General features: G+C 36.0%; 1 protein-coding gene across 6 annotated transcripts in view; it reads right to left on the reverse strand.

The window, feature by feature from the left end:
* Nucleotides 1-27017, reverse strand: part of THOC2 (THO complex subunit 2) — a 45447-nt gene that overhangs the window by 8748 nt on the left and 9682 nt on the right. For 2 of the 6 annotated variants that reach the window (XM_054075394.1, XM_054075396.1), the window contains exons 7-33: nt 26332-26465; nt 24752-24918; nt 24041-24133; nt 21449-21604; nt 21006-21178; nt 20660-20855; nt 19383-19424; nt 18651-18692; nt 17493-17623; nt 17303-17404; nt 15952-16036; nt 14895-14988; nt 14345-14425; nt 13965-14061; nt 12035-12152; nt 11079-11258; nt 10326-10490; nt 9586-9861; nt 9008-9149; nt 6468-6625; nt 5032-5160; nt 4400-4531; nt 4135-4319; nt 3220-3404; nt 2816-2918; nt 2010-2446; nt 1150-1208 (exon numbers count right to left, since the gene is read on the reverse strand). In XM_054075394.1, coding sequence (XP_053931369.1) covers nt 1150-1208; nt 2010-2446; nt 2816-2918; nt 3220-3404; nt 4135-4319; nt 4400-4531; nt 5032-5160; nt 6468-6625; nt 9008-9149; nt 9586-9861; nt 10326-10490; nt 11079-11258; nt 12035-12152; nt 13965-14061; nt 14345-14425; nt 14895-14988; nt 15952-16036; nt 17303-17404; nt 17493-17623; nt 18651-18692; nt 19383-19424; nt 20660-20855; nt 21006-21178; nt 21449-21604; nt 24041-24133; nt 24752-24918; nt 26332-26465 — 3862 coding nt within the window. Of the gene's footprint in view, nt 1-325; nt 1209-2009; nt 2447-2815; nt 2919-3219; nt 3405-4134; nt 4320-4399; nt 4532-5031; nt 5161-6467; nt 6626-9007; nt 9150-9585; nt 9862-10325; nt 10491-11078; nt 11259-12034; nt 12153-13964; nt 14062-14344; nt 14426-14894; nt 14989-15951; nt 16037-17302; nt 17405-17492; nt 17624-18650; nt 18693-19382; nt 19425-20659; nt 20856-21005; nt 21179-21448; nt 21605-24040; nt 24134-24751; nt 24919-26331; nt 26466-27017 lie in introns of all 6 variants that reach the window. The other 4 variants (XM_054075397.1, XM_054075395.1, XR_008451396.1 and 1 more) reach the window with 3 other exon arrangements.

Raw genomic sequence — 27017 nt, forward strand, 5'->3', positions numbered from 1 at the left:
AATGTTTTTAAACCTGTATCTTCTCCACTTTCTGTTATATGTGGTAGAAGACACTAGAATGACTTTACATTGCCACTTAGAAAAACCAGGCAAGAAAAACTTTGTCGTTTTGAGTAGTTATCACTATCACCTGCTTCCTAAAACTCAAAACCAGTAACAGAAGTTTAAGCTCTCCAAAATTAGCCTTAATCTTTCAAGTAAATCTTACACAGAAAAAGATGTACTCAGGAAAAAAGAAAAGCTTTTTCTAAAGTTGGCAAGATGGTGAAGTTTAAAGGCCCACATAATCCATCACAGTGCTCTTGATGAAGTATTAGTGACTTACAGTTTCAAACGTTCAACGTACTGCAAATTCAAAGATTCCATGGACATAGATGGTTTAGAAATAAAATAAATATGGAGCAAGGAATGGCTACCCTGAGTCTTCAAGTAGGCTACGCCCATGGTTTTGTGCTGCGCTTGAATGCTTGGGATTTCTCTTTGCTGGGTAGTAGGCTTGGTTGCCACATCTGGTTTTATCGTAACGCAGGGCTCAACATGGTGGGAACCCATTGGGAATAAACAAACCTCGAAGGGAAGGTACAACAGAAGCTCATGCGCACTGAATATACACAACTACAGGAGAACTGATCACCAAGGAGACTTTAAAATGGAACTCCTTTCTTTCAAGGATCCTCCTTAGAAGGCACATATCAGTATGATGATCATCAAGAAGCCTGATGAATTCAGAGGTATCGTACATCCCGTATCATCCAGGAATCTTCAGTGCTATAGATTCTTCAATAGAAGTGCAGAAAAATATGCTCCACTCTGCTGCAAAGACTCATTTGCTTGTAGCTACCATTGCACTCCAAAAAAACTGACTGCTTAAAACCATGAGGCACTTCTGTGTAAAAATTTTCTTGCAATTTCCAAACACTATTTACAAAATTTGTGCTAGGTCCTTGAAGCATTATTTTGGTTAAGTAAAAATATTTTTATAGAAAAAAGACAGTCCACCAATAAAGAAAAGGAATGCATTTTCTAATGCAACATAAAACCTCCAGTGGCTCCAGTGTATACTTGGCACAAAACTTGAAGGAAGTCGAACATTGGCATCCCAAACTCGTGAGCCTAACATGGGTGCTGCCTTCCTCAGGCTATACTAACCTTTACTGTTGAGGAATGTGATGGAGAAGAATGTGTATCAACTTTACGGCGTTTTTGTTCTGAGGAAAGAGAAGAATAATAGCATTGTTAAAATACATTTAAAAGGGGGTAATATCTCTGAAGTACCAAAATAATTTAAGCCAGAATTAAATTCTTGCCACTACGTAAATTCTGTTTTTCTTAAGCTAGAGTTACCAACATGCCTTGACCTTTTCTTCACAAAAGTTTGCAAGGAAAAAGTCGTGTGAACTAACTGCTGCAAATTGATGCTCCATTCAGACTTCCATTTTACGTAAGTCTGTATCTGAATTTCAAAGAAGCTGCTACAAAGGCCCCGAAACGTTAAACTCAAATGAAAAGCACTACAATCCTCCTTCACTTGTTTACCTTAAGCACTGTAAGTATAAACTCAACATCAGCCTCAGATTATAAAAACTTAAAATGTCAACTTTACGGATTTGTTAACCCTTAATATAACAAGGAACTGGTAAAGCTTACTGTGTCCTTCTTAAGGACACAGAAGCCTACATCTCCCACATCTCCTCTCGTCTTTCAATTTAAAGGTTATGAAACTCTGAGTACACTCGAGGCCACAGTTATACAAATACATTAAAAGTAGGCAGGCTTTATGAAAATGGGCACTCACTAAAGACATGTGAAGTTCACACATTCATGGTTCACCTTTCGGAGATACCCTGACTACCTACTTTAGGCACTAACATATTTCAAAGCCAGTGCCACAATGTTAGTTACATAGCAGTTCTTTCTTGCCATGTCTAGCATCTTTTGACATTCAGTGGTTTTCCCATGTCACATTCCATTTTTCTACACATGAACAGAAATTAAAGATGCAAACTTACCCCTTTCAGATTCTGATGTTTCCGATCTGGGAACAGGTGACTTCAAGGACCCAGCTACTGGCATCTTTTCTCCTCCTTTAACATTTTCCTTCGATTTCATTTCCTTTGCTACATCTCTTTCTCTCGACGGCTCCTTCTCTCTCTCCTTTTCTGCAGCCGACTTTGACTCAACGATGGTAACAACTGTCTTCGATTTTTCTTCTTTTGAAGCTTTTTCTTCTTTCTTGACTTTTTCCTTCTCCTTGTCAGATTTTGGCGTTTTCTCCTTGATCTCTCTTGCTTTGTCATCTTTGTTTACCCGTTCTTCCTTTGGTTTATCTTTTCCATCCTTCCCAAGTGCCTTCATCTCTGGAGTGGCAGCTGGAGTCTTCTCCTTTTTTTCTTTATCTTTTTCCTTCCCACTTTTTTCTTTATCATCCTTCTCCTTAATAATTTTGCTGCATCAAAAATAAAAAGGTTGATTAGTATGCATATAAAGCCATCTTTAGTTTAATCACAAAATGTTTACTTCTGATGTTTTGATAGAACATCCTGAAGCAGTCACTGTGAGATCTCAGATGTGCTGTCTCTTTATCAGAGCAGCAACAAGCAAAAGATCTCATTTGTTTCATCTTTATTTAGTTAAAATGGAATGCATTTAACAAGTGCCAGATCATTACAGTTGTGTATTTTGGAAGAAAAATCTTATTTATTAAACTTTGAAACAATGTGTGTGGAATCCCTACATAAAAAAGAAAAGGCAGGTCAGTTTCAAGTGTATGTTCGGAAGGAAGAAAATAGAGAATGTCAGAGTAGTTTTTCCCCACCTATTGGAAGCACTGTTTCCATTGCTTGTCGTCACCTTTGGTGCAGCGTTGACAGCTTTATTAATAACTTTCACCACACCCTGAGATTTCTCCTTCAGTTTATCTGTTTTAAAAAAAGAGAATAGTTTTATTTCAACAAGTTAATATAAATCCAACTGGTTAAAATAAAACAAGCACCTAAGGATACTCGTGTAAGAAGACGTGTACCTTATAGTTAAAAACAGGTAACTAAATGTTGAACACCCTCCCTCCAAACCAACTAAAAATAACAAACACACTGACCCTATTTAGCATCGCATTTAGATATTTTCTTTTCAGTTTAATGAGCCAAATTTCAAGAAAGTAGCCTGCAACGTCAAAAGAATTCTACTAAAAATAAGAAAATAAAGAAAAGGTTTGTTTACCAGTCTCCTCGGTAGTGCCTTCTTCCAGTCTAACTGTGTTTATTGTGAGAGACGTAGGCATCCCAGCACCACCAGGCCCGTTCTGTACTGTTGCAGCTACAGCATTCCTGGCAGGTGGGTCTTTGTGGTGGAATTCATTTTCAGGTATCATGAAAGGCTTCCTACTTTTCAACTGCCCAGAATAGCTGCAAGTCGCACAGATTGTTAAATATGCACAAACAAAGCAAAACATGGGTTGAATTTTAAATGAGGATCTATCTAAGAGTTCATCTGTTACTTATTTCAGTTTTTCCCAACTGATATCCAGTTTCTTCCCCCTTTATCGATGAGCTCAAAACAAAAGAAAAAAACCCAAAACAAACAACAAACAAAAAAACACTGGACACAAAAGCAGCCTTACATCCACACCTTCACCACCACACAGCCCACACACGCACACACCAAACACACATAAGAACCAGCCTACTGAAAAAATATACAATTGTCAGGGCAACCTGAATTGTTCCTCACATGTATGTGGATGATTCTGCATCACACAGACTTAGAACATAAGTATTTTAGTATCATATAAAATTCCAAAATCTAAGTGGTCTTGCATCAGTAGCCCTTGGCTTTCTTCATTTTACGTTCCCTCCTACCTACCTGCTACTATACTATTTCTCTAAAATTAAGCTATGCTCTTCTGAGTGGAAATCTTTACTATTTACAGTGTTTTACTAGAGTCTTGTAAAGGAAATTAGTGATCATCCAGCACAAAATGAAAGTTTTCATTCACACCGCCAGCCCCAAGATGTAGGACAGCAAAATCTTCTGCGATAAGGTAAAAATCAAACATTAGGACTGTAACAGTTCCGAGTCTTTAGAAGCCTTTCATGATCCACTTTTAACCACTTTCTTAAAGTAAGGTGTTGTTACCCCATAGCCAATGCATATAGGTCAGGTCTCTTCTCTTTCTCTTCCTGACATATCTTATGTACTCTTCTTTCCAAGGCTTGGCCCAGGTTCAGCACTTTTGGATACCACGGAAGGATTTTGGTCAGCACAATCAGGATATTTCTGATGTGTGTATATTCACCAGTTTCAAGGCAGTGCACAGAAGCCTAGAAAACAAATTAAATCTAATGAGGTTGGGTTTTATTAAAGCTTCCAAAACCCTAAGTTTCTTGGCACCTTTATTTACCTTAGTTAATTTATAGTGCCATTTGTGTACCACATGTCTAAAATTCTCATAATCCAACTGATCAGCTTTATTTCCACCATCAAATCCAGTTGCCCGTAATATAGTTAGGAAGCCTGGATAGTTGCCACATTCCTAAGAATAAAAGAAAAAAAGAAAAAAAAATTTCAGGAAGAACAAACCTAATAATTCTGCACAAGTTAATGATATCTGAAGAACTTTTTCACTAATTCTGCTAAAGAACTAAGGTGCAATCACACTTTACAAGACTTACACACTTTTTTAAAAGCTTATTTACGTTCAAATCTTAGTTGGGGGTGACAGAAAAGATTATTCGTAACTTAATGAACTTTTGCAAGGATATTATGAGAGTTTCCACATGGTCCCTAACTTATCTTCAAGACAAGCTATGAGAAAAATCAAAAAAGTAAGACTTTTTTGGCCACTATTTTTTTGATACTATAGAAAATTACTTCTACTAAAACCACATGAATTACAGAAACTCAATTCTAAGATTATGCCATCAGAAAAATCCAATCACAGTGATTTCACCAAATCCATTTTTACTGGGCCAAATTACACAAGTGATCATTATACAGTCTCATAAGCAAACTCACTTTAATAACTTCACATACCTTTTCATATATGACTCTGTCACTGTGCCATCTAGTCACAGTCTCCAGCATACAGCATAAAAACCTGCCGTATCTACTAGCTTCATTTTCAGTGCAACTTGCAACTGTATATATAATGTCAGAGAAAACCTGTGAATGGGAGTAATAAAAAGTTACAATGACCTTACTGAACTACAAAAGGAAACCAACAAGAATTTCAAATTTCTTTCATCTCAATCACCATTAAGCTCATTTCTAAATACAAATCTCCTAAAATATTCTCAGTTCGTTTTTAAGACCTCATTACCAGACTGCTTGTCCTCCACACTTAGCCCATAATATAAGCACTGCATATAGCTGCTGCTGACACACTGTTCTCCACAGTTACTGTGTATTCCTTGGCACATAACTGTTATACCTTCAAATTCATAGTTTGAGCAGATAGAATTAAAACACTTAGCCAAGCTGATGCAACAGGTTTTTCCCCTGCAGGTTCATCACACAGGGCTCATGCAGTCGCCTACTTTTGTAACCTAGAACATAGACTGAATATTTGACTTAGAAAGCTTTTTGGACCTATGAAATCAAAGCAGACACCTACTTCAAATGACTCCTCCTCAATGAAAACCAGACAATATTTAATATTCATATAAAAACAATCTTCCCCATAATTGTTTGCAATACAGCCCCATACACCTCCTTCTAATCAAAGCTTACAGTCAAACCTGTTACAACTGTACAGATGATGCACTAACTTAATGTGACTTCTTATAGCACTAAGTGCCAGAATGGTTCTGACAGTACAGTCAGCTGGTATTGCTGGCGCTGAATGCATCCTGCAAGATTCCTTTAGCTGTGTTCTCCACCTTCTTACTCCACAGGAGAAAAAGAATGGCTATGCGAACAGTGAGAACAGTCCAAACAAGTGCCTCCTCCAAACTGTCCCATTTGACCCAGAAAGTCAGGCTGCTACAGCTATCAGAGGTACTCCTTGTCACTACAGGAGTCCTTCCCATATCTCAGCAGCGACAAGAACTATTCCACTGCCTGTAGTACCATTTGCCAGGGTCAAAAGGGTCCTAAGGGTGCTGCCAGTATAAGAAGCTTAAAGTTGATACCACAGCAGTAGGGCACATGCAGCTAAAATGGGAGTGTTGGATGAGGCCCGTAGAAACGCAGACCACCAGAAGGTTGCAAAACCTTAATGGAACTTCTATTATTGCTAATGACTTTGCTCTAGTCTCACTAGGATCAAAGAAGACTTTTCTTCAAAATAATACCCAAGAAAAACTTGGTTCGTAGAATCTGAAGTACAAATGAGAACTTTTCATTGTTGCAGATTCTCAAATTAAACATAGGTAATTATTTTGTTTACCTCTTTTGGGAGGCAGAGGGGATACTAATTCTGCATGTTCATAACAGTAATTAAGTACACACACACAGTTCTAGCTACTTACTCTGTCATAGCAAAGAAGTGTGGAGAAGTTGGGCGTTTTCTGCTGATGCACCAGTTCTACAAAGTGAGCACAATAAACTGCATCGATTGCCGAAAAAATGCATCGAGGAAAAATACATAACTGCAAGAACTTTGTGATAGTTTCATTTTTGGTAGACTCTTTAAAAACAAAGAAATTGAGAGAGAAAAAAGAAAGGAAAAAAAGTTAGTTAATGGGTTAACGCTCAACTACTCTCTTCCCAAGAAGTTCAGTATCACAAATCCATATTCTAGAGTTGGTACATTATTAGGCTGCTTGTAACCCAGACATATATTTGGCACCGCTCGGAAAAAGTCAAAATAAGCTGAACTGTTTGAGGACTGGGAGGAAGGCAGGAGAGCGGTTGTAGCAAATCTACTTCTTACTGGAAAAATTCTTTTTATTACACAATAGGGGGAAAACAGGTTCAGAAAAAACTTTGGTAAACTTCTCCAGCTGGATGCAACACCATCTGCTATTTATTTCTCTACAACACTTGTTTTCTCCTTTCTAGATGGAGCTGACTTTCAGCTGTTTCCTGAAGAAGATGATATCTATATAGAATCCCCTAACAATCATTTTTCCAATCAACCAATTGTAGGACTTCAAATAGAGGAGTAGTGTTCCATAATCCACCATCCCAGTACACACACATCTTGTAAAAGTTCCTTTCTACCACCGAGTAAAGATTGTATTGTACACTCAACAGTTACCTGTTCTGTTTAACCAGCTACTGGTTGGTCAACACAATGGCCTAACACATACCCAAACTGGGCCCACGGCAGCTCTTGCCCAGTTAACATGGAGCATAAAAACAAACTCTGAGAGATGTATTGCACAAAGAAGGTGGGAAGAAAAACATATGGCCAAAAGCACAGAATTGAAGGCTACAAATTGATGCCTTCAGAAGAAGAACAGTCATGGTCCTCATGAGGTCAATGGGTGTTTTTACTCTGGGTTTCTTGCATAGGCTGCAGGGCATAAGCTGTGAGATCCAGGATTCACCTGCTTCGATTCTGTGACACTCATGGAATAAAGCTTGTTCAAGAACACTGTTAGCTTTCACTTAAAAGTTCTATGTTGATTTTATTCCATTTTAGTATCCACCCCTCAAAGTTTATAACAAGGCTATATACTAAGAAAAACAATCCAAGAGAATGGCAGGTCACAGAATAATCAAGTGGGTAAGTTTTACTTCTAAAGTGTAAGAAGTAAAGCAAGTCCACAGCCAGCCAGAAGAGCTAGTCTCCAAATGTTAAAACTACCAGTATATTTACTCTGCCAAAATTAACTAACCCACTCTTAACTATAAAACCACTCTATCAAAACTATCTACATAAAAAGCCAACCTTCAAAAAAAAACCCTAAAACTACTAATACAGTGGCTGTGCTGTTCAATTTCCTCACGTTGCACAATTACAAGTAATTTCTTTGAACAGCGAAATTGCTGAAAATGTACGTTTGTCACCATATACAATGCTGGGAAACTTCTTGCAGCTGAACCCTCAGCACTCAACAACAGCTTCTCCCCATGCCCCACAAGTGTCTGTATTAAGAGCACACGTTTATATACAGATATCATACACAATTTTCCACATGCTTTTGGGTGCTTCCTTAAGCAGACAATCAGTCAGCTCTAGACCAAGTTTCAGTCAGGTAGCAATTTTTCGACCAGTAATTTCTTGTAGCTAATTAGCTGTCTGTACCAGTACATCAAATATTTATAGGGAATAACCTTTCTTGATTCAACTGTCAATGTTTCTCCATCAAACCAGTTGGGTGTATCTTACATGAGTCGGACAATAAAACGCTTTTCCACTGGATTATGCTAGGCTCCTTGTGACAGACGAACAACTACTTCCAGTTACAAACTGAAAGTTCTTCCAGAGAAAACTGACCAGAGAAAAGACTTCAGATTAACCATGCTAATAGAGTTCACAATCAATATGAAACATTACAGAGGCCTTGTCAGAGGAAAAAAAAGGTTGTTCTGATTTCTGCATATCTGTCATAGGAAACATTTGCATGCCATTTCATTTCATGGTGCTGTTAGGTTGGCACAATACTTGTCACTGGAATGAGGTTTATATTACCATCCAAATACTGGCATATTTCTCCTAATCACAGAACTCAAAGTAAGTTAACTCAAATCACTCACTGAGAGCTTGCATGCCTATTTCTTGCAATGTAGTAATTATCTTAACAGCATTCTAACTGAAGCAAATAAACGCAATTACAGCTTTCCACTGAATTGGTCAATCTCTTATTTTCTAAATTAGTGCAATATTTAAAAGGTCTTGACATTGCAGGAAATAAAACATCTCCCTGAAAACCAACTACTCAGCACTTGCAGCAAAGACATTACGTTCTAATTAAAAGTTTAACTTGCTAACAGACCTCAAAAACATAAGAGATCAAGTTTTAAAATCAACATTAAGAGTATTAGCACAAGCTGAACTTTTAGTTCTGCGGACAGCAATGGCAACAAAAACATCCAGAGCGTTTCCCCTACACAGACTTACTTGCCAGAAGCCAGTTATCCTTCTCTAGTTTCAGTCTCTGTAGAACCCTTTGCACATGCTCCAACTGCTTCTTCTCCTCTTCTAGGAGCTTGTCCTGAAGAGCTGTGCAACGTTCCTTTTCTTTTTTCTTTTTATTCGGAGGCTACAAAATGTCAATGTAACTCAGTATTATGCTAATGCTTACTACAGATACAGCAAATGAACTCTTGACAGTGCTAAAGAATACTTGAAAAGCTTTATTTCACTGCTCTAGTAATCAACTGTTTTTTTTACGAACACTGGCTAACTAGAAATTAAAAAAAGTGGACAGCTAAACCACAGATACCTTCGACCGCATGTCGAAGATGGCCTTCTAAAACAGATTTTCCAGTAATTTTCATTTAGTGAAGTCATTAGTACTTCTAACATGGGCATTGTAAGGAAGAGTAAATCCAAATTATGTGAACATGACAAAGCAGAACAAATGAACCGTGTGACAAAACCTCCCACATCTAAATGACTTTAATACAAGATCAGACAAAAAAATGTATTTCAAGGTTAGAAAGTTTAAACCAGACCATTAAATTATATAAACTCACCATTTCCTGATTGTCATCTATGGCTTTCATCTGGACTTTAAGTTTATTGACTTCTCTGTCATAGCTGCTATGTGGGACGGCAAGGTCATACATAGTCAAAGACCAGAATGTAGCATAAAACTGAGGACTGATGTCATCCCAAACCTTGGGAAGGTGCAGGGAAATGACAGCATCATGAACAGGAGCCATCACCAGCTCACACGATGTAATGTATTTGTGAACTTTGTGCTGCTGTTTATTTCCCTTCTCAGCTTTTTTTAGTTCATCATACTTGGACTGTAGGTAAAGAAAAAAATGAAAAATGAAGAAAACCAACATAATTTAACTCTTGTAAAAAAATCACATTTATGTACACGATACACTGAAGAACATCATACAGAACTTTTAGTATTCATCCATAGTGGATAGATCTATGTTTCTTCATTGATGCTGCTACCTAGGTTACAATAATCCATACTACACAAAGTAAAAACTCTTCTGAATATTTAACATTTTAGATGCAAGGGCAAATTTATTTCTGACACTTCCTAAGATACCACACCTTCTGGCAGCTGCAACATTTTCCTCCCGCAAAAATTCTCTAAAACACGTGCAGGATAACCTGTTCCAGCCACAGCTTCTCTATCGCTACTCATAAGGCTTCTGCAGGTTCTATTTTAGCAACCTTAAGGCTTAGAATGAACCTAACACAGATAATTGATAACGTGTGATATAGCAGCATTAAGAAGAGTTTTACTTACTGAAATATGGTGTGCATACATAGGCCTTGAGAGGAAAAATGCAGCATCATGAGGTGTATGAAATTCATTACAGAGAACATCGATAGAAGGCACTCGCTTAATGTAATCCTCTGTGCTTAGATTAGATGCTAGAAACCCACCAAATTGTACCAAGGTGTCATGGCACTACAAAAGAAAAACAAAATAGCAAATAGTATTATTTTGAACAAAAGTGAAGTTAAGGAAAGCATGAAAACTTTCTTCTTTTTTTCCCCCTTTCAAAAAAAGTTAACACCACATAATACAACAAGAATTTTCTCATGAGAGAAGAGATGCTAAATTTTCCATGCCACATCTTTCTGTCACTCAACGCTGACTCAACTGTAAGAAAGATGAGAGCTCTGCAAAAGCTAGCACAACTCTAACAGCATTCTGTTCTACCAGAATGAAATGAAAGTAATTCCTAGCAAAAGAAATCAGACTGCTGCTTTAAGAGAAAAGAAGTTCCTCTAATGAAGCAAAAAAGTATAGTATCCAACTTCAGAAATAGGAACTTAACTTATAACAGAGGATGTTTTAATCTTTCACTCAGAAGTAATCTGTCAATATATATTTAATGTACCCATATATTTTAATAATGAGATCACTGCAACTAATTTTCAAAATTCTTATATATTCTTATTTATATGTTGAATTCTTATGCATTGTGCTGATATGCTAGAAGCTACCAGAGAAAAGTAAGGGATCTTATAAATTGCAAGTGTTTTTACTTGCCTGATCATACAGTTTTCCCACCAGCTTCAGATGTTTTTCTCCTCCCTCTTGAAAGATCACACCATTTCTCTGTTGAGCCATAAGCAGGCACAGTGGAAGGGCGAGATCATGGTCCAATAATGCATCTTTCAATCTCTGAGAAGATTTTTTTGTATTCCTGATTTGGCCAAAGTATCCACCCTGCATAGTACAGAAAAAGTTACCCAAGTTTGGAAATAACACATTGCAAATGGAAACTGTGTGTGCTTCTGACTGCAGAGTACTGATACATTAACATTTATACAGTTTTCTGACCATTAATAAAACCCTTTCTGAATTTTGTGCTGCAATGTACGTATATAAGAATCAGAGCCTAACTAGTCTAGCATGCTACTGATTAGTCTTTTACACAGTAAACAAAGAGTGACATCTCAGCTCAGGCATCACAACACTGCATTTATGACCTAGGTCGGCTGCGAACATCTCAACGCCTCTTCTCTGTTCAATATAGGAATTCCAGATTTTAGTTCCCGTTATAGCTGTTCAGCTCCCTGGAGAGCTGAGCCTAGGTCAGACTCAACTAGGCCTTTGACGCCAAGGCTGCAAAACAGTTACAGCTATTAAAATAGTTTATAGTGTTAAACCCTTTAACAGGGAGCTGCTATTCCCAGAGCAGTGCTGTAACAGCAGGACTGCAAAACCTACAAGCTCGCTGGCTGCTCCAATTCACAGGTCTGTCGTATAACACTGGATAACGAAACCGGCTTTTGTTAATATGAGAAGCTGTGAAACACAACAATTAAGGCTCATGTATATACTGTCTTGGCTGCTGTCTACAAGGCCTGTAAGCTCAACAGAGTAGGTAGCTCCAAAGACAGCAGTAAGACCTCTCTCAGTTACGCTGCCAGAAGTCATGAACCAGTCTTTAGAAGAATCATTACAAAGCAAGAGCTATCATTAAACAAACACAAACACACCTCAGCTTTTAGTTGTTCTCCACCAGTCATGGCTTCCAACTGTTCCATTGTCATTTCTTCTGTAATTTCTATCCCTGCCATTTTCTGTACTACCTCCTTTAAAATAAGTAAATCAAAGCTGCACAGAAAACAGAAAAGTGGAGTAAAGATAAGAAAAGTCTTCTACAAAATGGAATACATGACATTAAATACACAGTACAAAGCAACACTATGATGCACGTTAAAATAAACATTTTAATTCTGTGTTGAAGGAACTACTACACTGAGTGCACAAGAGTATCTTTACTGCATGTAAAGTTAGTACTTGAAAGCAATGCAGGCATTCAACAGCTGGATTTCAGAACCTCTTCAGAACAATTTAATTGTTTTTGAAAACAGTGAGTGTGTTGCTATTAACTTCAACATATCAACAAATTAATCAAAGTTTATTGCTCCCTTTTGTTGTTTTACAGTTTGTACTGTATCACCACAGTTATTTCATGAACAAGGAATACTTCAAATTTTATTAAAAATCTCTAGAATAGTACACAGCCTTTGAAATTTAATGGCAAAATTAGTCTCGAGAGACTGTTTGGAACACGGAAAACATTTTTTACTTAAAACATATATGTGAAACACTCCAATAATCAACCCAGCCAGAGACTAAGCTTTACTTCCTGCTCTGAATTTTGTAAGGGCAAAGAGTTCTCACAAAACCATAATAAATTGTATCATGCTTATTCAAATAAGCAATATTTTCCAGTAACTTCTGAAATGTGTGACCTACTTATAAAAAGTGTTGATCTATGCTCTCCAAAACAAAGTTTCATATTGAAATAGTTTATATTGTTTGCATTTTTGTTTGCTGCTCCATCCGTAAGTATGTTCTTTGTCCAGAACTACGCAATACCAGCATACACTCCAAATACTCGAATACTCCAGTCTTATGGAACTGGTCATAGTGGTAAACCCATTTCATTTCTATGATTCCAAATATTAAACTAAACATTAAAAAGAATTAGCTTTTTTTGTTTTTCAAAATATCCCAAGGCTTATTACTTGATTCTGGGGAAAGACAAGAAACACTACTTACCCTTCCTCTGTAGCTCAATGATTGTACCATCATCAGAATACAAAACAAATTAGGGACAGGGGAGCACATGAGACTGCACGTCTACATTGCAGGGAATGGAAAAAACTAGATTTCTCAACACAAATATCCTCAAGTAACATGTTGCATTATCTCCATGGGCAAACTGTTTTTCATAAGCATAAGGGAATTCATAATTCGAAAAAGTTGATACCCACCTACGTCATAAGAGTAACACATTAAAATTACATAAATAAATGAAACAATAATACTAAGAGATGAAAATGGAAGGACAAAAGACTCAAATTGCAAACTTTGTTTAAATTTTTTTGTGAACTATTATTAACAATGATGTATCAAGAAGTAATTTAACTGCCATTAAAATTAAAACACTTAAAATGAAGTATTTAATACAACACTAAAATGTTAAGAACCATCCCCACAGAGAAGACATTATGAGAGGGGAAAAAAAACAAATCCCAAAACCATTGCAGTCAAATCCTTCTATATGATGGATATTTATTTTTAAAATAACGTAGTATCATTTCTGTGACAATACTGCAGGCCAGCAGAGTTTTTTTCCCCTGTCTGGTTAGTTGCTAAAAAGAACGCATTAAAGTAAGTTACACATGAAAAATGCAGTATTTCAAAAATAGTATGTCACAGCTATACAATTAGAGGAAAAATGTATTGAAGAGGATATTATTCTTCCTATTTAGATTTCTTAACCATCCTGATATTATGAAAGGAGTTTTACCACTACTAGAGTAAACTACTACATCAAGTGCCTGTGCATCAGCAAATACCAGCATAATACATTATAAAAGCTGTGTTTATAACTATCAGTTGTGGAAAACTTGCCTTTTCCCAGCTTTTAGTTGGTTGGCGACATACTGAAGTAGACCAGCAAGTTCAATTGGGTATTTTCGGAAAACTGCACCACAAAAGCTAGCCAGACCTAAAGCAAAGAGAAACAGCTGTCACTGCACCTCAGGAGATACTGATCACTAAATAAGCATTAACAAACTCCATGTGGAATGTTAGCAACATCTATATTTTTGTAATACAAAGAAAAAATATATTTCTATTGATTGAACTCGGCAGCTCATTGTTTTGTTAAAAAAAATTGCAGGTAGATCCAAGTGAAATATTGATCATAATGATCAATAATACTATGGTAGATCATAGGGAACATGAAACATTTTAAACATTAATGCAATAAATGAAACAAGAACACTAACTCTGCAGCCAGCTCGAGATTGTGGTGTCATCATGCTTCATTCTCTCCTTCTCAGGGTTTGCCAGAGCTTCAATTATACAGTCTTCAGTGGAGTTAAAGAGAATATTTTCCTCAATTTGTAAAAACAAAAGTTATACAGATCTGTTCTTCCAGCTGCACATTTCATAATATAATATGACAAGCAATTACAGCAACAGGAGACCCACTAAAATAGTTATGGTTTAAAAAAATATATAATCATTAAAGAAATGGTAATTCAAAAAGCAGCATTTACCTCTATTTACAGGACTGCTATGCCTTCAAGAACACAGTGAAAGTAGTAAAAAAATCCTTAAAAATAAAGCATCTTTTCTATGCGAAAGAACAAATAGAGAGGGTTCTGTAACTCACTAACTCATAAATGTATTCGCAAACTTCACTAAATTTTCCAGCAAAAAGCAGCAAAACCAGAAAACAATAGAAGATATATTTACTTTCAGACAACATTTTTAATCTGGCTACAACTGCAACTTTATCAGCAACTAGATGTATTGATTTACAGAAAAGGATACATGCCAAGACATCGTAGTTCAGTGAAGTTAGGTATTTCAGTGAATCAACAACTGGAGTTATTAAGTTATCGTACTTTTGTATTTGTGATAATATCTGTAAGTTAGAACAGTCAGTCAGCTCAACAGGAACAGTATTCATTATCTTTCACATAGTAAATGAAAACTTTTGGAGACAATGCCTTAAAAACCTACACAAAATATCCTTCGAAATTAATTTTTCAGAAAGTCCTAAACCATTTTCAAAATAATAGGTAAATCTCATTAATTTACCTTAGAAGTAATCAGTGAAACATGTCTCTGATACGTTAAAACAATCCTGTATAATTTTTTTTCTTTTCAATTATCAGAAAATTGTGAAAATATTTCACTCAGCTTTTTTTTCCCCCCCTAAGATTTCTTAAGAACCCTAAACCTTAGCACCAACTTTCTGTTGCTATTTATAATAAAAGACCACTAAAAATAAAAATGAACTTAAGTCATGAAAGAATACAGGTAAACTATTAATCATTTATAATCTTCCCTTGGCTACATGACACCCCCAAGCATGTGGGTATTGCAGTATTAATTTCTTCAATTAAAATCTAAAAACCAGCAGAATAATATTCACAAGTCACATTTATGAATAAGTTGGTGGTCAATCAACACACTTTCACACCTCTAAAGCATTCTGTAACACCAGCTAATCTTAAAAATCCTCCCCACGTAGAGAGTATTTCAGACTTCAAAGCTTTTTTTCTAAATTAACCTAGTGTATATGTGGTGTGGTGATGATACAACTGAGCAACCGAACTTGAACTGAAATGCTCAAACTTAATACTTCACTCCTCCAAACAAGCAGATGTCATTTTCTGTGCAGTTGTGGTTATTCAAGAGTTATTGTCATATTAAGCATCTCAGACCTGCGCACTTCCAGCAAATTACTGTATTTTAAAATTTGCATCAAAAGAAAGAAATAATGGAATTAGAACTGCTCTCCTACTAAGACAGCAGGTTCCTTGCTGTACTTCAATATCTACTGTTAGGGTGAAACAGTATTCAAATACACGTAACTACATACATAATCAAATAAAATTGTAGGATTGCTGTGGCTGAGCTTCCCAATTTGTCTTCCAGAGGGTTTCACATTTTCCTTAGTTAAACGCCTGTAAAAGAAAACAGTTCACTGCAACAGACAAGCTGAAAGAATACTAAAGCAACAGGTTAGTTCCAGTGAAGAAACACCTTTATTACTCATAGAGACCAAATTCTCACCAGCCAATGCATTTTTAAGAAACCTAAGCAGAGAGATGTTACTCCTCTGGGAATCTGAAGCGTATAATCCTACATGGAGGCAACATGGAGGCAATACAAACAAACCAGTTGTCCCTATATTACTGTGGACTGTGTTCTAGTTGCAACTTTGAGCATTTTGCACATGGAAGCGGTCAAGCAAGACCTGTACCACATATAAAAATAGTATGTGATACTGCTAATCTCTCCTGCAAATTTCATTTAGCCACAGATCAGTCATTTTGCATTTACTGCATTCTGATCATTTAAAAATAATACTTATTTCATTCTGTTACACTTCCACAGCACTCCCTACTGAAGATTCCCTACTGCATTTAACACGAAACCTGAGGCGGATACACAAAAGTAAATCATACACATAGCAATCTCAAGTGGCAGCACTGTGGTCCATCTGCACAACTGAAATCCACTGTACAGGAGAAGAGATGTAAAGTTCGACAGTCTGTGATAGCTATGCAACAAGTCAGAGGAGAATCAAAATAGTTGTTTCTAGCTTTTAGAGCTGCAAGCCCAAAGCCTTTTACCCAGTAATAATTATTCCATCTTGCCTATATAGAAATGCTCTTATCCACTTTATAAAACCATAGCATTTGTATTTGGCAACAACAAATAGAGAAACCAAATCCCTGACAACGATATCAGAGATATTAAATGTGAGGTAAACCTGAAGTTGTTTTGAGTTCATTAGAGAATTAATCATTCCATTCAATTCAATTTACTATCCTACTTGCAAACCTACAGAAACAGAAACTGTGACAAGATTTTTGAGACACTCTGGATTAAAAAGCCTCCATACCTAGAGATATGTTGCACTCCAACATTTCCACAACCAAAGCAATTTATCAAACAACAGTCTGCCCATGGAAAAGGTTTTAAAGTATTTAATGTGACTTTTTTTTACCAACTAAATACCCTTGTTGGCAACAAATTTTTCTGTATCAACTCTTATTTGACAGTTTTTAATCGCAGTACATTAAATAGTTCATGAACAAGAATTATCAGTGAAGCTACTGAGTCATCAGGAAGGGGACATAATTGTCAACTTTGGGGTGTTTTTTCAGTGGTGACATGCAACACGTATCATGTCTGGTCACTATTTATGCAATTAGACAACTTACTTCATGATATATTTGGCTCGGTCTATGGTTTGTGCTTTAACTTTGACTAGAAGTGGGTGACTATTGTATGTATCGTTCTTCCATTGCCCATACAGACGGTACCTTGAAAGATCAGAAACGAAAACTATGTTTAGCATTCACAATGCAAGACATCACTTCCAAAGAATGGAAAAAAAAATATTCTACTCACCGGTACTGGTATGGAAAAGTTTTGAACATTCCCCATAACTCTTCAGACATGCATGCATTGCAGTCCATCAAAGAAAGAGATGGAAGTAAGACTTGATCGGTAATACTCAACAAACAGCTGAACAGTACCTCCTGAGATAAAGACAAAAAACTCGAGGTCATCATCAAGTAAGCACATCAGATGCAATGATGCAATGCTATCCAGATGCACCGAGCTGCACATTTTAGTAGACTGATACAAGCGCAACAGGAGAAAATAGGATTTTGGCAACTGCTCTCAACATATTAAGCTATTTGCCTTGCCACTATTTCCATTTTCAAAATTCCAGATAAACTTGGAGGCATTATACATACTCCCAACACAGTACCAATTTCCATGTTTTCAGAATCCTATCCTCACCCTATCTTAAACATTTCTCTTTCCCACTGAGCTATGTTAGAAAAACCATAGTAGCCAATCAAAACAAAAAAAACAAACATAAAAGACTCATCTTCTATGCAATGATTTCAGAAGTCAAGAAATCCTCATTAGTGACAAACAGGACTAATACGGGGGGGTAACACCTAATAGTAAAAGGAAAAAAAAAAAACTGCAAATTTCATACTGAAAACTTGCTTGCTGACTTAAAAAAAACACCACACAACTTGTTTGTACAAGTTCGATCTCAACTGGACACTTGGGTTTCATTGTGACCAATCTTCATAATACAGTAAACCTGAAATTTTTTCAAAATAATATTCAAAAAAAAGAAAGAAATTATCCAATAAAGAAAAGTTAGCCACTGAACCTCCCCTACTTCTAATTTCTCTTTTTGTCTATGCTTTCCTGGGATAAATTCTTTGAGATACAAGGTGCCACCACAAAATGAACTTAAGTAGTTGAAAATATTTGCTGAGAATCAGCTGGAGTAAGAAGCAGAATGCACTGAACTAAAACAAGATGAGGTCTGAAGAACACAGGAGTGAAAGGAAAAAAAGACAAAAATCGAGAGGCATTAGTACATCCGGCTGACTCAAACTTGCCTATTAAAACCAAGACCAAGTGTATAGTCTATATTTGTTGAAGCACAAAACTCTACAGAAAAAGAATTGGACAGTTACTAAACTTTTGGTCTCAATGAATCTCACACAAAACCACCTTCCTCCAAAACAAACTCACCATTTTCTCTTTATCTTCTTGTTTGCTTCCATCAGACTGAAACTGTAACAAAGACAGTCATGTTAATTATAGCATAATTATCATAACAGTTTCAGAACAACACTACCTCAGCAAAGCATAAAACCGAAGAGCCACATGGCTAGTAAATATTTAATTTGTCAGATCTGTCAGCACTGCAGTATTTTTGAGCAGAAATTCAAATGCACAGATGAAGAGCACTGGTTACACATACAAGGGCTTTGTACGCTTTTGTTCAAAAGGAGTTAATAACTAGAATATCAAGGAAACATATTATTAAATAAATGAAATGCTGGATTTTCTTACCGGAAAGTGGGGGAAAAAAAATGCCCCAAGCACTCACCTTCTATCTGAAAGAACCCTAGGACTTCTAACCCAATTGACAACAGCCAAAGACTATTTTCCCTATCTTTCTCTCACAATACTATCCTCTTAAGCTTGTAGCTTTCATTATTAAGTTACTTTCTTTCCTCTTTTCTTGTTCCACTCACCACGAAAAGCATATTAAGCTGTCACACCAGTAAGTGCACAATTATTTTAAAGGTACTTGAGCATGAAAGTGCATTGTTAGTAGTCTAATTTTAAACTACTGTATGGGTTAAATGACAGTCACATCACCTCCAGTTATAAGTATTTCTACTGTGCGTTAAATGTAGCTTCATAACTAGAACATGCTGATGGCAATAGTGCATTAAAACCAACTTTCCCTGTTACCTTAACCACTCTGTCACTGATGAATTTCTTCACAGTTCCAACCTAGAGCAAATAGCTAAAATGTTGCTTATTCTTGCCAGAAACATATTAAACTATTATATTCACATATTTACAGCAAAACTGCATGAGATTTCTATAACCAAGTAATCTCCATTCTACTGTAGATAGCCACAGAAACAAGGGCTTTCTCACAAGCCTTCAGCGCTTCAAGTTAATTACAAAGCAATCCTAACAGCCTGCTGACAGCAGTAAACTGAATTATACCCTTGACATTATAATTTCCAAACTACTGCAGAGTCAGTGCATAGCTTATCATTCTTCAATATCAATCGTCTCACAGGTCACCAAGAAATAAACTTGCTATAGAGCCAGAGTATTAACCATTGGGAGATCTTCTCACTGGATGAGAAGATGCTGAGAATAGGATAACTCCTACAAACATATGGAAGTGGGGGAGGATGGAAATGCTCAAAGTCACTATGGCCTTATTACAAAGACTACTTGGAACCCAAAGTTAGTGTAGCTCCTGTCACCTTATCATCACATCTTGGAACCAGATGAGAGCAAACTCTCTGGTCCAAATCCGTTCAGTTAGATAAAAAGATCTTAAATCCCAAGAACTATCTGTGCTCTTAGCTCTGGAACACCAAATACAATTGGACATAAAAGCTTTCCCTCAGGCAGTGAATTTTGAACACTCTAATACTTGTTAGTGGTAGATTAAATAAATACTTTCAAGAAAAAAAAGTTAGAACTCAAAATCTCCCCTCCAGTACCATTCAGAGCAATCAAACACTCCAACTTTCAGTTGTTAAGTTAAAATAAAAGGCTACATTACAAAACAAGCGATTTTTAAGACTGGGGAGGAGTTTTGTTTGTTTTTTAAAATAATGAAAAAATTATTTCAAAAACCACGAGTACTAGTTTCTCTGAGCTATTTTTAAAAATTAAAGAAATTAGTATCACATGTCCATTTTTTTTAAACAAACATCCCTATACATATAAAGTTTTAAAAGATTAAGACAATGAGTAAACAGTTACCACTAAATATTCCTGGTCGTAAATCTAAAGTACCTTAAAATTATTCATCAATTATTTGTTACGTCTATTGATCATAAAAATTACCAAGAACTAAAATCAGATTCTCCAAATTTGTCCTTACCCAAAGAAATTTATGTTTCTATATCTGAATATATACAATATTAGTAAGAATTAAGCATTTTTGAGCATCAGAAGAACTGGTGTTTTTCAAGTTCTGACAAGCCATTCCGTCGTACCTCTTTCATAAAGGCTTTTCCAAGGCGCACCACTTTTGCAAATAAAATGGGATCATGGGAGAGATGAGGACCAAGGTAACAAAGCATGTTGAACACTTCCTTTCTCAAGTCCTCAAAGCTATCTGCCTGTTTTGGTGCTCTCTTGTTTGGCAGAGACGCAACTGGTGACCCTTTAGCTCCTTTAGGCACACCAACTCTGGAAAATAAGATGTGCAGCATTTTACAAGAGAAGTAAGTGACAATTTTAGAAATGTATCAATACATTCAGCCTTATTCATAAATTCATGCTTATACATAAATAGTAGTTTTCCCCTGTACAGCAACAAAATTCTACTTTTCTCTTTACCTGCGGTACAGAGGTTCAATTGTCACATGAACAAGCTGGCAAAGGGCAATTGCAATAGGCTTGTGTGAAGTAGCATAAAATGGAGGCATCTGATCCATGATACTTTGTGCATGCTGCCAATCACCAATTTTTAATAAAGCTTCCAATAAACCAAGCTTTTGATTATCAGGAGGCTGCAAGAGAGAAAACAATGAAGGAGTGTATTCATAAAGTCTTCTTAATCCACAGTTAGAGAAAAAAACTAGTATTTCATCTATGTCATAAAAAATACATAAAGCAAAACACGCAAAATAAGCACTTTGTGGATTTAAAAGAAAAGATGACACAAGCCCTATAACAAGTATGTACTTGACTCTTTCAAATAGACAATGTTTCATAAAAATTATATTTAGTTTAAAAGAATTTAAACTCATTTTATTGGAAAGGAAACTATTCACACATACCTTCTCAGTTTTCTCTTCTTCCTTTTCTTTTTCCTTCTCCTTTTCTTCAGTCTTTTCAGAGGATAAGACAACCATCGTAAGCTTTCTGACAATTTGCTTAGCTTCTACTATCTCTCGCTTGTGTTCCTCAATGATGGCATTATCCCCTGGAAGAAGCTAAAAACACAGAACGAGCATTATTTCTGAAAATTTAAATGACCTGCTGCTACTTTCGATCAATCAAGCTCAAAGCAGAAGTTTGTTCTCCATTTGTACTACTCAGACAATCTTACTCCCTGAAAGATTCTTTTTCTCTTGCCACCACCACCCCAACAAGGCAGTATGCTATTGATAGGCTATTCTGAAATCAGGGATTCATGAGAAATACTATATTCTACTTCCTCACTACTATTAGTTGCATAAGCTCTCCTTCCCTTCTCCAATTTAACACTCAGCTCTAGCTATATGGTAACAATCTGCACATGCTCGATGACAACATTTACATAATTCAGTGCCTTTAAACAAAGTGAATATTCAAAAGCATAAATTTTCATTTGCTCATCCAATGGGGGAAAAAAATTCATCACCAAGGAAAAACAGGTTAACCTGGACACACATTTCAACTGCATTTTATTTTAAAGGAATACCACGTAAAACTTACCAAGTTTCCTTTTTATCAGCAATGTGGGTTAAAGATATTTCACATATATTTCTTACAAACATCCTACATTAAGAGACACCCAAGTATGATAAAACCTCAGCAGTCTCCTACTTTAGAGCCACCTATGTGAGGAATACAGCCCTACACTAAAAAAATAAGGTCAATTTGGAGTCAGACAAAAAGCTCTTTTTCTGACAAAGCCAAACTTCAATACAACTCCTAAAATAACACTCAAACTTCAACTACAAAGAAGTAATTAAAACTCACTGTAAATCATGACCTCTTTGATATGGTAATGTTTTCTACTTTTTTTTAAACAAGGAAAGATTTTGACTATTTTTTTTCTCCTCCCAAACTGACAGTAGGAGAAGGACAGACCAAGCATCACCTTCTTCAGAGAAAAGAGTAGAATTCTTCAATTTCATAGAAGCTTGGGGAAAAAAAGAATACCATTTGGAAAGGTAAAAGGTTTAACGAGCTACACTTTTCTCATTTGTAAACACAGGTAACCTACTAAGTTTCACCAAGAAACACCCAGTGCAGAATTTCAAGGGGTAAATCATATCTTCAAGATGCAATATGTATTATATATGGCTGCGTGTATACATACACAAATAGAAAACAGTTCTTACAAGCTTGGAAAGGGAAGGGAGGATAGGGAGAACTTTCTTGATATGAACAATCATCCTGACAGCTGCTATTGTATAGGAGCTACACAACATATACCACTTAAGACTCAACACTTACATGCTATTTTTTCCCTTGAAACTCTCATAACAAGTTAAATTAAGCTTGAACTGAAATCAGGAAAAAAATGCCATCCCAAACATGCAAAGACAGAGAGAAAATAGAGAAAATGCCAGAGAAGCTCATGAATGAAAGGAGATGAAAAATGAAACTGAGAATTAACAGGATGATGGTGATCAGTATAATTGAATGCAGGGATCATTCTAGCTGTCAGAACATCAAAAACTTGCCCATACATATACAGGCCACTGTAATTCTGATTCTGAGCACTTGTTTTGCAAGTTTACAAACATTACTTAAACTAGCATTACTATCACACATTTCCTCCCTCCACAGTGATTATTGAAGACATACACGTCTACTTTTGCTCCATCCAACACATTTTTAGCTACAATACTCCCATGAAGGCAAAGACAGTGACTAACGAGTCAGATTGTGACTAATGCTATTAACTGCCATGCAAACTAATGCCAGGACTACAACCCAACATTTCTGTAGCTGTAACTAGAGCTCTTCTTGCATTTCAGTGGAAGAGTTAAGACTCTTAAGATATCTACGGATATTCTGCAATTTAAAATTCACGTATAATGTAAAGTTATTTTTATAAATGTGACATTCTGTTTACTACCTGTCAAGTCAGTAAGTTGGCCGGTTGATAAGACTATCAGACTGATTAAATGTGAACTTGTAACTACATTTTCCTCTTTCAACCTAAAAAATAGTCTGAATTCTTGTAGAGGGAATGAGAGGCCTATTCATGAATATGCAAGAGTCTTCCTAAAAAAAATCCTATTATTAAACTAGAAAAATAATGTTAGGAGCTGATTGCCCCACCACATTTTTCCAAAAGTGATCTTGTAAAGCAAAACACTCAAAAGGTCTAGTGCTTAAGGAAGATTACTCAGACATTTAAAGCATTCAGGCATTTACCTCCTACCTCCTTTTCAGGCAGGAGGTAAACAATCTGGGGGATGCTACAAAGATAATTCAAAGAAAGTATATCAGCATTCATATTTTGGTACGTGATTATTTAAATATGCAGCATTAGAAAGTGCTGGAGATTTTAGAAGATGTTAAATGTGTATGTATACAAGTATTACAGTGTGCCCTGAATCTGAAGCTTTAGGAATAGAGTAAAATATCTGGCTTCCTTTTTAAAATTTTCTTAGTTTTGGCTTTTTTGACAGAGTAGCAGAGTCACTTACATGAACATAAAGGTCTTCCAAGTCTATGAGATTATGCTGCAAAAGGACAGCAGCAACTCTGTATAAGGAGGAAGGTGTCTCCCCACTTGGATCCTAAAAAAAGACAAGATAGCAAATTTCAGAAAAAAGCAACCACTGCAGACAGTCATGAAACAGAAAAGAAACTACTCAAAGCTCAAATGAAACATTAAGTCACAGTTCTCCTTGTCATCATGTTATTTAACTGCTATTATATCAAAGCCACTAGACTTAACTATGATATACAACTAGAATTTTCAGAAAAACATTCAACAATCTTCACACATTATGGTGCTTGTATGCAATTCCTAACCACACATTTTAAAAAAAACCTGATTTATCAACTATCAACCACGACTCCCTTGGTAAATATGCTCTTCACTCCTGGAGACAAGTATTTTATTTATAAGACACAAGCTCTCCATTAATGCCAGTCCTTATATAAAGTTCAAATGGAAGGTGTCAACATTGTTTTCAGCTGTCTTTTAGAACGCTAGGCATCCTCCTCTAAAATACATTAGACTTCCACTCAAATCATGATATTATTGCTTTCAATACAGGAATCTTACAACTTACAGATTAATTTTCATGTAAAAAAAATCCACAGCAAAAATTAAGAGATACACTGACTGCAGTTCAAAACTGAGTGCAATCAATCACCAATCCCAAAAATTAAGATCAGAAATACATTACCTGATAAAATTTGAATTTGAACCCAAGGATATGGCATAGAGTTTGGGGTTCACACATGTACATGTAAGACTCTATCAGTGGTACAAAGAAGTCATCATATTCAGGCCTGCACTCATAAACTTCCAGGATTATATCCAAAACTCTGTTAGGATCAAGGTTAAAACATCCTAGTGGAGAAAAACAGAGTAGAAAAGCTTAACACTGCCATCTTTCACCTTCATTCCATTCCTAAACCATAAATGCATTAGTTTTGAAAAATAATCTTTCAGTTAAAATTGAAACTGCAATTATCTACAGCAAAATAATGTGGATCATCTGTAAATACAGTACTTATCTATTTTGACTTACGTTGAATACTGAACTAGGCAAAGATATTAAACAGTTTACACAAAAACTAGAAATTACAATCTTAGGGTGAACATTTCATAAGTAAAAAGAAAAACCGAAAAAACATAAGTAAAAACCCAGTCTAATACTACTGCTAGAAAATGCCCAGGCTGCTTCTTCTCCCCTTGTGCTAGCACGTGTGACATGTAGCCACACAAATAAGCCAGCTGGAAATTATTTTACACCCAAAACACTTGATCAAGTTTGACCTAGACCCTGATTCACCTGGTAATTGCATCTGTCTTTCCATCCCCAAAGCCATTTGCACTACACTGCAACCTGCTGTAAATTAGTACTTTAAACCAACTGACAATTTACAGGAAACCCATTTGCAATTCCTAAAATTCCAGAACACAGAAAAATGTTTTGTTATAAAATTCCTCAAATCGAGTATTTTTTACATTAATAACTAGCAAAACTGTCCTCTTCTCTAGCTCTGTTCCAAAATGAGTAATATTACTATAGGGATCTGTCAGTCTTGGGCAAAATTCTGAGACAGATGAAAGATTCTTTCATAAAATAGTAGACTGTTACTGCACTGGCACCAAGCAACAGAGTCACTGGTGCAAACATCAATACACAAAACAAAACTTTTTATTCACAAAGGAAGACTAAAACATAGGGAATTACAGACATTTCCTGGTTTTAATATATTTTTGTACTTTGATTGTGACATTCAGTCACCAAGACTCAACATGGGAATACAGACAAATTGCAAGCAGAACTAGATAAAACAAAAACATTTAATTTCTCATTTTTCTTCTTAAGAAATCACTCATTCAACTTCTTCATACTCCTCAGGCACTGAACTGAGTACCTTAAAATAGCAAAAAGCGTTACTTTGTTGCTCTCCATCTGCCTGCTTAGAGATGACAAGCCCATCCTCAAAAAATACTGCTGAGATGAATCAAAATCACAGCATGTATATCTCGGACTATACTGTAAATTCAGTATCTAAATTAAGTTTAACTACACAACATTCCAAAAACGAAATTCCCCACAGAAACTGGAGCTTCTAAATGTCATAATCCTATCCAAGGTGATCTACCAATACACATTGCTATCACACTACATACCTGCATGACATTATTTGATCCACAGATGATCTCAAACAGTATTCTACAGTCACTCTCTGTAGTCGTAAGACTGTCTAAGAAAACCAGTGCCCATAATCCTTCAAAAAAATTACTTACCTATTAAAGATTTGATATTTTCAAGGATTAAATCACTAGTGATATTTCCAGATAAGTCTTGCCCCAGTTCTGCAATGAGTTTTGCATAACCTTCATTCTCCTCTCTCAGCAGATTAAACTTCTGTTGCTTATAACTGCAAAGAAACAGAAATTAAACACTACTGTGTAACATGTCCACAGTGAAGGTTATTTATGCTCTTAATAATAAATTCATTATACAAAATGCTAATTTTGAATACTTTTTTAAAGAACTTGTAATTTGCTTGAGCTATTGCAAAAATTACAGAATAGTACAATGAGTATCCACAAGGTATGGAGTATTCCCCAAGCAAAAGGGGGTCTTATTCCAAATGCAGACCATTTAAAAGCAAAATTATGCTTATACTTAACAGTACAGCTTGTTCTTACACACTATGCTGGAGAATTGCTCTGTAACAGCTCGGGCTTAAGGACCTATTCTAGTTTCAAGTGGTGTTCTTCGGGATTGAGAATGAAACATTGGATGCAGAAACAAAAAACAAAAGTACACCACAAAAACATTGTGTTATCAAAACTAACAAGACTAAATTTGCTTATTAATGAAAACAAACACCCATGCTTAACAGCAATAATTAATTTTCTTATACTTTATAAGTTAATATTTAATTTTGTGACAAATGTGAACTATTTAATCTGCAATACAGAAT

The sequence above is a fragment of the Cuculus canorus genome, chromosome 10 (genome assembly GCF_017976375.1).
Source record: "Cuculus canorus isolate bCucCan1 chromosome 10, bCucCan1.pri, whole genome shotgun sequence".
NCBI classification, from domain to species: domain Eukaryota; kingdom Metazoa; phylum Chordata; class Aves; order Cuculiformes; family Cuculidae; genus Cuculus; species Cuculus canorus.